The 12,635-nt window shown below is 51.4% G+C and overlaps 1 protein-coding gene across 13 annotated transcripts in view; it reads right to left on the reverse strand.

The window, feature by feature from the left end:
• The window catches only part of TNFRSF8 (TNF receptor superfamily member 8), an 80,665-nt gene that overhangs the window by 28,860 nt on the left and 39,170 nt on the right, over positions 1-12,635 (reverse strand). For all 13 annotated transcript variants that reach the window (XM_055261425.2, XM_063631821.1, XM_063631830.1 and 10 more), the window contains 5 exons: positions 11,641-11,793; positions 6,528-6,618; positions 5,980-6,143; positions 4,184-4,300; positions 449-601 (listed from right to left, as the gene is read on the reverse strand). In XM_055261425.2, coding sequence (XP_055117400.1) covers positions 449-601; positions 4,184-4,300; positions 5,980-6,143; positions 6,528-6,618; positions 11,641-11,793 — 678 coding nt within the window. The remainder of the gene's footprint in view (positions 1-448; positions 602-4,183; positions 4,301-5,979; positions 6,144-6,527; positions 6,619-11,640; positions 11,794-12,635) is intronic.

The raw sequence follows: 12,635 nt of genomic DNA on the forward strand, positions 1-12,635 counted from the left end.
GTCTCTACTAAAAATACAACATTAGCCGGCTGTGGTGGTGAATGCTTGTAACCCCAGCTACTCGGGAGGCCAAGGCAGGAGAATTGCTTGAACCCAGGAGGTGGAGGTTGTGGTGAGCCGAGATTGCATCATTGCACTCCAGCCTGGGCAACAAGAGCGAAACTCCATCTCAAAAAAAAAAAAAAAAAGATTTTACCAGCCCAATAATTTCAGGAATAATTTTTTTTTTTAATCAACAGAATCTCTTACCACAATGCTAAAACTGGATTTTATCATTGCATTCACTCGGTCTGACTACTCAAAGGATAACCGGAACCCAAACCTGACCTAATTAACAGCCGAGGGTGTAGGTCATTTTCCCCCACCCCTGGCTGTCGGTGGGGAGAGGCACAACAGTCGGGGCACAGACTCCACCCCGTGGTCGAGGCCTGGGGTGAGAACTGCTTACCCTGGGGCTTGGTGACCGTCTCTGCTGCACAGATTGGGTAGGGGACACAGCGGGCACAGGAGTTGGTGGCTGATGTGGCACAGATCATGCCAGGTCGACATTCGCAGATGCGGGAGGAGTTCCATGCACACGGCGTCTTCTCCACGAGGTCATCTAAGGGACACAGACGAGGATCATGGAGAAAGATCAGGATGGCAAGGGCAGGGGGTCCAGAGAGCCCCCAGGAGGACAGAGAAGCAGTTGTCCAAGGGTCATCCAACAAGAAAATAAATGCTCGTCTGACTATGCCGTAGAGCAGCTCTCCCAGCATGCTCGAGATAATTGTGCAGGGTGAAAGAAGGCAGGCCAAAAGGGAGGGCATTCTGTATGTCGCGTTTTCATGAAATTCTAGAAAATGCAAGCTATTGCATGGTGACCATAAGCAGGGGGTGGGAAATGGTGACAAGGAACCCGAGGTAACTTTTAGAGGGGGATGGCTGGTTGCTCAGCTGCATGCATTTGTTAAAACTTATCAAATCACATCCTTTAATCTATGCACATTACCACATGCCCACTACGCTCCATACAGCTGTTAAAAGAAAGTCCTCCAGGGGATGGGGTGAGTGGTCATGGGTGCAGAGGAGCCGAGACTGGCCATGACTGGCCACGACTCCATAACCGTTTAAAGCTGGGTGATAGGACACAGCTATCTCTGACTCACTCTACATCTGAATATGTTTGAAATGTTTAATAATAAAAAGATTTTTTGGCCAGGTGTGGTGGCTCATGACTGTAACCCCAGCACTTTGGGAGGCCGAGGCAGGCAGATCACAAGGTCAGGAGTTCGAGACCAGCCCTGACCAACATGGTGAAACCCCGTCCCTACTAAAAATTAGCCAGGCCTAGTGGCGCGCGCCTGTAATCCCAGCTACTCAGGAGGCTGAGGAAGGAGAATCACTTGAACCCGGGAGGCAGAGGTTGCAGTGAGCCAAGATAGTGCCACTGCATTCCAGCCTGGGCGACAGAACAAGACTCCGTCTATTTAAAAAAAAAAAAAAAAAAAAAAAAAGATTTTTTTTTTCTCCAAAAGCAACAAAATAACATGGTAGTAGAGGTATTATTTTTAATAAGTGTAATAATGCATTTGTATGTGTTCGGGAATATTTTGCAATGCTCCACTTAGAGGTAAATCCACAATGACTGCATCAGTAGATTAGGCAAATGCGACTTCTCCTCAAGAGTAGTTATCAATCAGCAAGATACTTAGAGACCCAGCACGATAATGATAAGGGCTGGACAGTCTCTTCTTACAACCTCCAGAGCAAGGAAACTGGGCAGGATTTGGGGAATTTGTGCAGAGGGTACGCGTGAGCTCAGCAATGAATGAAACCATTTGGGACAATGGCAGCTATTATCATTATTATAGCTCTTAAGATAACTGAGTATATGTGAGACAGTAGTTTCAGCACTCTACCCAGATTAACCTACAATCATGTATTTAATTCTTACACGGTTCTCTGAGATAGATAATACTATGCCCATTTTGCAGCAGAGGAAACTGAGGCACAGAGAGGTTAGGAAACCTGCTTGAGGTTATAGGCTACCAAGCGGGAGAGGCGGAATCTGAAGCCGGCACGCAGGTTCTAGAGCTCATGCCTTTAGCTACTAATACGCCACTCCACTGCCTCGTAGGGCTTCAGTTAGGAGAGCTGAAGGAATTACTGGGCCCAGAGCCAACTCCTCTTTCTCCGTATGTCCACATGGTGGTTGTGGCAGACTGTATTTTCCCAAAACATGTCTACAGTGATGTTTCTGGCCCTTCCAGAGCCTTTGCCTCCTACCTGTCAAGAAGTACAACTGTTTTCCTTCCTTCAGTCTCAAGTGAGATTTGTAGTTGTCTCAACAAACAGAAAGTGGTGGAAGTTCTGTGTGATTTCTGAGGCTAGGTCATAAAAGGGGATGTGGCTGCTGCCTCTGTCTCTCTGTCTCTCTCTCTCTCCCTCTCTCTCTCCCTCTCCCTCTCTCTATGTCTCTCTCTGTGTCTCTTTCTGTCTCTCTCTGTGTCTTTTTCTGTCTCTCTCTCTGTGTCTCTTTCTGTCTCTCTCTCTGGCGCTCTTTCTCTCTCTCTCTCTGTCTCTCTCTCTCTCTCTGTCTCTCTCCCTCTCTGTCTCTCTGTCTGCCTCTCTCTCTCTCTGTGTCTCTCTGTATGTCACTTTCTCTCTCTCCCTCTCTGTCACTTTCTCTCTCTCCCTCTCTCCCTTTCTCTCTCTCTTTCTGTCTCTCTCTCTCTCTCTTCCTGTCTCTCTGTCTGAAGACTTTTATGGCCGGGCACAATGGCTCACGCCTGTAATTCCAACACTTTGGGAGGCTGAGGCGGGCAGATCACTTGAGGCCAGGAGTTTGGGACCAGCCTGGCCAACATGGTGAAACCCCGTCTCTACTAAAAATACAAAAAAAGAAAAAAAGAGAAAAAGACCTCGCCTTTAGAACCCAGCCACCAGACCATGAGGAAGCCCCAGGTAAGACACGAAGAGGCCGACATGGAAAGGAACCAAGGCTGCAGCCAGGAGCCGACATCAACCCCAAGGCAGGTGAATGAATGAGGCTTCAGAGGATCCTGAATCGCAGCTTTTGGGCTTTCCAGCTAAGAACCCGGACATTGTGGAGCAGAGACAAGCTGTCCCCGCAGTGCCCTGTCTGAATTCTGACTCACAGAATCTGTGAGTACAAAGAATGGTTTGTTTTCATGACTAAGTTTTAAGAAAATTTGCTATGCAGCCTTAGGAACTAGGACAGAGACCTCCAATGACAACAAACAGTGTCTGTGGTTCTTTTTGGCCTCCCCTGACCCTTCGCTCTGCTTTGCTGCCCAAAAGAAGCTCTGGACAAGGAGACAGACTCACACATTCCCAGTGACCTCCGTGAATAGCCAGGGCCTCTAACAGTCACAGCAGCCTGTGGCTTGAGCAACACCCTCTGCCCTCATGACCCTCGGGGTGCTGCTGGCGCTGGGAGGTTGTGATGGGCTGGGCACAGGGAAGCCCCACACCCGCATCGTGCTGTGCCTGCGCACTCAGTAAGTGCTTGTCAAAGCAGCTCACAGGCCAGGCGTGGTGGCTCACGTCTATAATCCCAGCGCTTTGGGAAGCCAAAGTGGGAGGACCATTTGACTCCAGGAGTTCGAGAACAGCCTGGGCAACATAGTGAGACCCCCATCTCTACGAAAAAAAATTTTTTAAATTAAGCTAGGCATGGTGGTGTGTGCCTATAGTCCCAGCCACTTGAAAGGCTGAGGCAAAAGGATCATGTGATCCTGGGAGGATGGGATCCCTGTGATGCAGGGAGCTATGATCGCACCACTGCACTGCAGACTGGGTGAAAAAAAAAAAAAAAGAAGTGGCTCATAGGGGCAGCAAGTGGAGTGGACGAGAACCTGGAACCTGGTGGCACTTGTCTGGGTTCAAACTCCAGCCCACAGCCCTTGGAAGTTCCCTGACTTCCCAAAGCCTCCGTTTCCTCCTCTGTAAAAGGGGAATGATCACAATCCTTGAATCACAGAGTAGTTACAAACATTAATGAGCCGAGTTTGAAACGTGGGTGATTCACAAATGCTTCCTGGAAGGAAATAATATGCACATGGAAGCCCTCTGAAAAGAGGCAACCCCCATCAAAAACCCGCAAACATGAGGGGGAGTTACTGGAAGTTCAAAAATCCAGAGAGGTAAACTGAGGTCCGGGGAGGGACGAGGCCCTTACCTCGAGAACAGCTCACGCAGGCCGTGCAGCGGCCGGCCTCGTCCAGGTAGTAGTCGGGCTCACACTGCTTCCTGCAGTCACCAGACCCCTGTGGGCATGGCTGTGTTGGGGACAGACCTGGGGAAAGAAGCAGAGAAGCTGCAGGCCAGGCCGCCTTGGCAAAGGCCTCACTCCCCACCCAACCCTGAAGCCCCCCATCCCTCACCGTGGCCAGCTCCCAAACTCCGCACGTCAGCTCAGTCCAGCCTTTCAGAGGGAGTCCTGAGGCTCAGAGAGGACAGGAATGCTGCGTGCATTCCACACGAGAGGAGGGTACTCACTGCCCCGCAACCAGCCCCTGCCCACTGTTCCTCTTGAGGCCACCATGCCACAGCTTCCCCCAACCCTGTCTCATGGCTCTGTCACTCCCCTGCTCAAAACTTTGGGAACAGCTTCCCTGAGAGCTCAGCACACTAGCGTAACTCCTGTTCAGAATGGTATTGGGGGGGAGGGGTTGGGTGCCTCCTATCTCCCTCTTTTAAAGACCCGTGTGGGCCGGGCGCGGTGGCTCACGTCTGTAATCCCAGCATTTTGGGAGGCTGAGGCAGGTGGATTACTTGAGGCCAGGAGTTTGTGACCAGCCTGGCCAACATGGTGAAACCCCGTCTCTACTAAAAAAAAAAAGTAGCCAAGTGTGGTGGCAGGCGCCTGTAGTCCCAGCTACTCGGGAGGCTGAGGCAGGAGAATTGCTTGAACCCAGGAGGCGGAGGTTGCAGTGAGCTGAGATCGCACCACTGCACTCCAGCCTGGGCGACAGAGCAAGACTCACCTCAAAAAAACAAACCACAAACAAAAGACATCATAGAGAGAATATGCAAAGCCATGGAGCGGGAGAAGGTACAACTATAGGAAAAGAGCTCCAACCCAAAATTGTTAGAAGTCCCAGAAATTCATTTTTTTTACAAAACTGACCCAAGAGAAAGGAAAGCACATGCACGCAAGGATGTATTTTTCATTCTTCATTATAGCCAAAGGCAGAAACAACCCAAATATCCAAAAACTGGATAAACAGAGCACAGCATATCTATGCCACGGAGGGCTATTCAGTAATAAAAAGGGAATAGGCCGGGCATGGTGGCTCACACCTGTAATCCCAGCACTTTGGGAGGCCGAGGTGGGCGGATCACCTGAGGTCGGGAGTTCGAGACCAGCCTGACCAACATGGTGAAATCCCATCTCTACTAAAAATACAAAGTTAGCCAGGCGTGGTGGTGCGCACCTGTAATCCCAGCTACTCAGGAGGCTAAAGCAGGAGAATCGCTTGAACCCAGGAGGTGGAGGTTTCAGTGAGCCGAGATTGCACTATTGCACTCCAGCCTGGGCAACATGAGCGAAACTCCGTCTCAAAAAAAAAGAAAAAGAAAAATGACTGAGGGTCGACCCTTCGCCATGGGGACCAGGAGGGCATCAGATGGACACGTGCAGAGGCTGGCCAGCTGAGTTGCAAGTGTCACAACAGCAGAGTGGGACCCATTTCCCTCTGACAAACCAACATAGAGGGAAATAGAGGGAGAGATGGGGCACCGGTGCCCGGCACAAGGCAGGCCCTCTGCACTGCTGGCAAATGAATGAGCCCTCTGGTGTCTACCTCTGCCCCTCGATGCTTTCAGCCCTAGATCATACCTTGCCACTGTCTTCTCTCCCCACCAGGAAAAGACCACAGATCAGTGCCCGCCTGCTCTAAACACCCCCACTCATGGACCATCCACCAATCGGGCACTCCAGGGAGACGACCCACAGCTTCATGGGGAAATTACCTGGATGTGAACTAGGCCTTCCCACAGAGGAGGCAGAGTCGGGAGCCCTTGTCAGTTTAGAAGCAGCTTCCTGGGCGAGGCGGGTGCCCCCTCTTAGAGGCATGGTGCTGGCACTGGAGGTTGCTGGGGACACCGGGGTGGGCTTGGCCTGGGGGATGGTGCCACTGGGGAAGAAGCCAGAGATGGGACTGATAATTCTGCCAATGGGGCAAGGGAGGCCTGTGCTCACGAATAACAGTTTCCACAGAGACGGGGTCCCAGGCCCTCGGCCCATTGCCTCTGGCGGGCCCACTGTAAGCTCCTGGGAGCAAGGCCTGTGTTTTCTAAGCCCTGTGGGTCTCCCACGTGCTCAGGGCAGGGCTGGGCACACCCTAGGGCCTCAAATGATCTGAGGGGCTTGGCAGAGAGGCACCCCGAAGTCCTGACACCATGGGCTGAATCCCGCTTACACCCCCAGCCCAGTTGTACCATGGGCATCCTGTGGGGTGGGACAGCCTCATCTGAAAGCCAGCTTGGGAGAAGAGGAGGAGGCAGAGCCAGGGAGTCACCTGGAGGGTTCCTTGCAGTTCTCTGGGCTGGCACAGGCAGGGCTGACCCCTGGGGAAGCCGACTCACAGACCGTGTTCTTCTGCGCCGTGCCTGTGGGGGGGACAGCAGTGCCTTCAGAATCAGTGTTGGGGACCCGAAGTCTCCCGGAATACACCCTTCACTACCACAGGCCAGAGTTGGAGATGGGGCCATTGGAAAACGCAGTAGTCATCTGGAGGTGGCACCTGCCTGGCACCCATTCCTCTTCGGAGCAAAGCAGCCTACCCTTCCCTGGGGAATTACTCTCCCTCTGATCTCAGCATCTGTGGTTAGGGGTCAGGACCGACTGAACCCCCTTTCCCGAGTGGCCATGAGACCAGGCTGGACCAATCAATCCATTCCATTCCTCTGGCCATGATGAGCCAGTTCAGGGACGGACATGTGACCCAAGCCTGTGAGGTAGAATTTAAAGATTCTGGTTTGGGATTTAAAGGTTTTGATTTTGGATATTAAAAATGTAAGAAAGGGAAGCTGTCTTCCCACTGGCGCTGGGCAGAGCTGCTAGTAAGTATCTTGCCAACAAACCAACAGAGAAGGAAACAGAGGTGAGAGATGGGGCAAGATGGAGCCCTGGATCCAGCCATGCCTGAAGCTTCTCAGAGCTATCCCCAGACTTTTAAGCTACATGTGCTAAAAAATTAGGGATTTTGCTACTTGCAATCCAAGGAGTCCTGAAGAATGCTGGATGGAAGCAGAGTGGAGAAGAAAACACACACATCATCCATCCAGTGCCCCTGAGTTTGCCTGCTATGTCCTAACTGTGCCAGGAAAGTCCATTTTATTTACTTATCTATTTATTTATTTGAGACAGAGTCTTGCTCTGTCGCCCAGGCTGGAGTGCAGTGATGCAATCTCGGCTCACTGCAACCTCTGCATCCCAGGTTCAAGCAATTCTCCTGCCTCAGCCTCCCGAGTAGCTGGGATTACAGGCGCCTGCAACCACGCCCAGCTAATTTTTGTATTTTTAGTAGAGACGGGGTTTCGCCATGTTGGCCAGGCTGGTCTCAAACTCCTGACCTCAGGTGATCCACCCTCCTCAGCCTCTCAAAGTGCTGGGATTACGGGCATGAGCCACCGTGCCCAGCCCAGTCAAATGATTATAATCATACACTCTTCACCAGGCTGCCATCAGGATAAACAGAAGAGTACACGTGAGGTGCCCATCACACTGCATGACATATGGTAAATGCTGTCCTTACCCCCATCTGGACTCCCATCCCATCACTTAGAAGGTGACCCGTATGTTGCCGGGCACGGTGGCTCACACCTGTAATCCCAACACTTTGAGAGGCCGAGGTGGGCGGATCATGAGGTCAGGAGTTCGAGACCAGCCTGGCCAACATAGTGAAACCCCATCTCTACTAAAATTACAAAAAATTAGCCGGGCATGGTGGCAGGTACCTGTAATCCCAGTTACTCGGGAGGCCGAGGCAGGAGAGTCACCTGAACCCGGGAGGCAGAGGTTGCAGTGAGCTGAAGATCACGCCATTGCACTCTAGTCTGGGCGACAGATCAAGGCTCCGTCACAAAAAAAAAAAAAAAAAAAAAAGGTGGCCTGTATGTGTGAGACTTCGCTCTGAAGGTTTCCGTGGAGGTGAGTGCGAGCAATGCTGACCTCTCGTGTTCTGTGGCACAGTGGAGGGACAACACCTAAGCTTAGACATTTCCTGCTCTGTCTCTGCAGGCAATTTACCTCCCATCTCTGGACCTCGACTTCCACACCTGGAAAACGGGGCTAATACTGTCTGTCTTATGGAGACTTGAGAATTTCAGGAGAGACAGCCAGTGAAGGCTCTTAGCCTGGGGCTTGGCTGACTGGAGGCAGAAACTGCTTTCTATTTTACAGCTGGAAAAAAACCAACAACCCCGGACAGCTGCCCCATGGGTGAGTCCACAGGGGACCCCAGAGATTAACCAGGGTTTGGCAGCTGAGATTAGAACACTTCTAAAACAGTGCTGTCCAACAGAAATACGTGAGTCACATAGGTCAGCTCAAATATTCTAGGAGCCACACTTTAAAAGGTAAAAAGAAATAAGTGCAATTAATTTTCACAGTATATTTATTTAACCCAGTATATCTAAAATATTACCATGTTTGCAGGCAATCAATATAAAAAGTAATTAATTATATTCTTGTTTATACCAAGTTTTTGAAATCCAGTGCATATTGTACACACAGCACTTCTCAATACGGACCTAGCTGCATTTTTTTTTTTTTTTTATTGGGTTTTTTGGAAACAGAGTCTAACTCTGTCGCCAGGTTGGTGTGCAGTGACACAATCTCAGCTGACTGCAACCTCCATCTCCTGAATTCAAGCAATTCTCATGCCTCAGCCTCCCGAGTAGTTGAGATTTCAAGCGCCCACCACCACACCTGGCCAATTTTTATATTTTCAGTAGAGACGAGGTTTCACCACGTTGGCCAGGCTGGTCTCGAACTCCTGACTTCGAGTGATCCGCCTGCCTCAGCCTCCCAAAATGCTGGGATTACAGGTGTGAACCACCACACCCGGCCCCTAGCTGCATTTTAAGTGCATGGCCAAGTGCGACGGGCCAGTGGCACTGCATTGGGCAGCTCGGGTGCAGGGGCAGCAAAGGGAGGCCTCTGGCGCCCACTGTGTGGCAGTCTCAGGAACACCGCCCAGACAGTCCCTCCAGCAGGAAGCCTTGGCTGGAACAACTGAACTCAAGATGTTTTTCACAAAGATGCAAAAGTTTCTGAGCTGGAAACTTTTTGGAAGTCTGGCCTTTTTGGAGAGGCCCCCAAGGCCTTCAGTTACACCTCCTCATTGACAAATGGGGAGACTGAGGTCCAGAGACGGGTGGGAACATGCCCCACAGTTGCAAATCTTTGCAAAATCCTACGTATCTGCCGCCCAGTCCACTGCAGCACTCTCCCCTGCTTATGGGTGGAGGCCTCCATCATTCCTTAGCAGAACGCTCTCCCCTGACCCTGGAATTTGACCAGATTTGAACTCCACCCACCCCCAGCTTGGCTCTCCCTGTCAGGTGCCTCCATATCTTAATTCAGCGAATTTCTATGGGGAGCAGGTGCCATGCCTAGCATTTGATCGGGCAGTGGGGAGGTGCTGATGAACACCAGGAGCATGGTCTTTGCCCTCAGGAAGCTTCCAGCCAGGGAGGGAGACAGACATTGATCAAACCAAGAGACAGACAGAGGTATGTATCCACATTTGCAAAGGACACAGTGCTACCAGCTTCCCTAGTGAGAGGCCAGGGACGGCCTCTTGAGGAAGTGGGGTGGAGAGCTCAGGGCTGAGTAGGATTTGACTAAGTGAATGCGGAGGGAAGGGTGTCTCCGACAGAGAGAACAGCACGTGCAGAGGCCGGGTGGGACAGAGAAGCGCACACGTCCTCCGACCTGGAAGAAGGGCAGCGCAGGTGGAGCCCAGAGAGTGAGGGCTTGGTGCTGACAGCTGAGGCAGGGAGAAAGGAGGGGGCTGTGTTGGGATCACATCCTGAGACTCTGATTCTGGGAAGATGGCACAGACACATTTTCCCCTCATCCTCCCGCCAAGAACCGCTGAAAGCCCTGGACATTGTGTACAAAATAAATGTAAGAAAGCTCTGAAAGATGAAGAGAAGAAGGCAGGTCAACTGGGGGCCTTGGGACCTGAAGGACCCAATGGTGAGTCCCTGGAGTTTTCTTTTTTTTTTTTTTGAGACGGAGTCTTGCTCTTGCCACCCAGGCTGGAGTGCAATGGCTCAATCTCAGCTCACTGCAACCACCGCCTCCCAGGTTCAAGTGGTTCTCCTGCCTCAGCCTCCTGAGTAACTGGAATTACAGGCACCTGCCACCAGGCCTGGCTAATTTTTGTATTTTTAGCAGAGATGAGGTTTCACCATGTTGGCCAGGCTGGTCTTGAACTCCTGACCTCAAGTGATCTGCCTGCCTCGGCCTCCCAAAGTGCTGGAATTACAGGCGTGAGCCACCGCACCTGGCCTTGTGTCCTTTAGAGTAACAGGAAGATACTGAAGCATTTCAGGTATATATCCGTGTGTGTGTGTGCGTGTGTGCGTGTGAGAGAGAGAGAGAGAGGATTACATTCAGATTTGGTCTTGCAAGGGTCATTCTGGCTGTCTGCCATGGGGGCTGTACAAGAGAAGGAATTCGGGGTGAGAAGGTGGGGAAGATAATTGGAGGCCAAGTCTACAGGACTTGAGGATGGGCTGGCTGTGAGGGATGAAGGAAGCAGGGAAGGACAAAAGGGGCAGGTACTGGTAGCGATGGGGGTGACTGCCAATCCCCAGGTTTGCACAACAGGGCATGGGACTCCAGAGAAAGACCTGGTTGGGGGAGGGACCACAGGTACTTTGTGGCACTTTTCTCCTCAGTGGACACAGGGCTGCCTCTGAGCCCATCTCCCCCGCTCCATACAGTCTGCAGCCGCGGCAGCCACTCTGTGCTGTGCTCCAAAGCCCACCCACTCCTCATGCCTCCCTTCTGGAAGATGGTCCCAACGCCACCCAGACAGGTTCTGTGGCCCATACCCCTTCTCTAGTTAAGAGCAGCCCTGACACCTTGTACTATCAGAGAAGTAGAAGTCAGAGAGGTAAGAAACTTGTCTGAGGTCACACGATAAGTTGGAAAAGAAACCCAAAGTTTCTCAAGTCTTGAGCCTGGGGCCGGATCTCTCAGCACCTCTAACTCCCAATGCCCTGAACCTGAAAGGGGGATGCCAACACCAATCTTCTAGGGAACTCCCAGGACAGAGACTTGAGGTTTCCTTCTTGTTTATGGGGCATCAGATAACTTCTGCCTTGAGCCTCAAACCAAAGCAAAACCTCCTCCAGCCAGGTCTCTGCCAGGGGACAGCAGGGTCTCTCTGCACCTGGAACACAAGGTGGGGGAGGGCAGCAGAAGGGCTGGGTGCTGGGCAGCAGAAGGGCTGGGTGCTGGGTACATCGCTGGCCCATCACCAAAGGAGACATGATCTGTCCAACAGTCTCCGGGAAGCAGGAGGTTGAAAGTCAATAGTGCACTGGGGTGGGTGGAAGGTGCAGCAGGAACAGCATAGATCTCTGTCCTGAGTCAAGGGTGGGGACACTGACCTGGGAACTTGACAATCATCCCTGCTGGACAGACAGAATGGAAGAAGCAGCGGGCACAGGAGTTGACGGCAGACGTGCCACAGAACATGCCAGGTCGACATTCGCAGACACGGGAGGAGTTCCATGCACACGGCATCTTCTCCACGAGGTCGTCTAAGGGACACAGACAGGGGTCACAGAGGGGAACAGAAGGAAGGCATCTCTCCAGAGAGCTCTTGAGATGAGGCGGAGAGGGCAGGCGCAATGCAGCCTCCGCCTCCCAGCTCAACCCCCTGGTGACCACTAAAATTGGATTAAAAATTAAAATAAATTAATGTACCAATGTTTTAAAATGCAAAAAATTTTTAAAAAGACATGGAGGAAACTTAGATACATATTGCTAAATGAAAGACACCAGTCTGCAAAGGCTGCACACTGTCATTCCAACTACATGACATTTCTGGAAAAGACGAAACTATCGAGACAGTAAAAAGATCAGTAGCTGCCAGAGGTTCAGGGGAAGGGAGAGATGAACCGACGAGCTCAGGACACATTTAGGGCAGTGAAAATATTCCGGATGCCACGGTGATGGGTGATGGTGGGCATATGTCATCATCCTTTTGTCTAAAGCCCTAGAATGGGCAACACCAGGAGTGAACCCTGCTGTAAACTATGGACTTCAGTTAGTAATAATAAGGCATCATTATCGGGTCATCAATGCTAACAACTGTGCCACACTAATGCAAGGTGTTCGTGACAGGGGAGGCTGGGTGCAGTGGCTCACGCCTTCAATCCCAGCACTTTGGGAGGCCGAGGCAGGAGGATCATTTGTCCTCATATGGCGACATGTTGAAATCCCATCTCTATAAAACATGGGCAACACGGTGAAATCCCGTCTCTACAAAAAAAAAATATAAAAATTAGTCAGGCATGGTAGCACATGCCTGTAGTCCCAGCTACTTGGGAGGCTGAGGTGGGAGGATCGCTTGGGCCCAGGAGGTTGAAGCTGTAGTAAG

This window comes from Symphalangus syndactylus, chromosome 22 (assembly GCF_028878055.3).
Source record: "Symphalangus syndactylus isolate Jambi chromosome 22, NHGRI_mSymSyn1-v2.1_pri, whole genome shotgun sequence".
NCBI lineage: Eukaryota > Metazoa > Chordata > Mammalia > Primates > Hylobatidae > Symphalangus > Symphalangus syndactylus.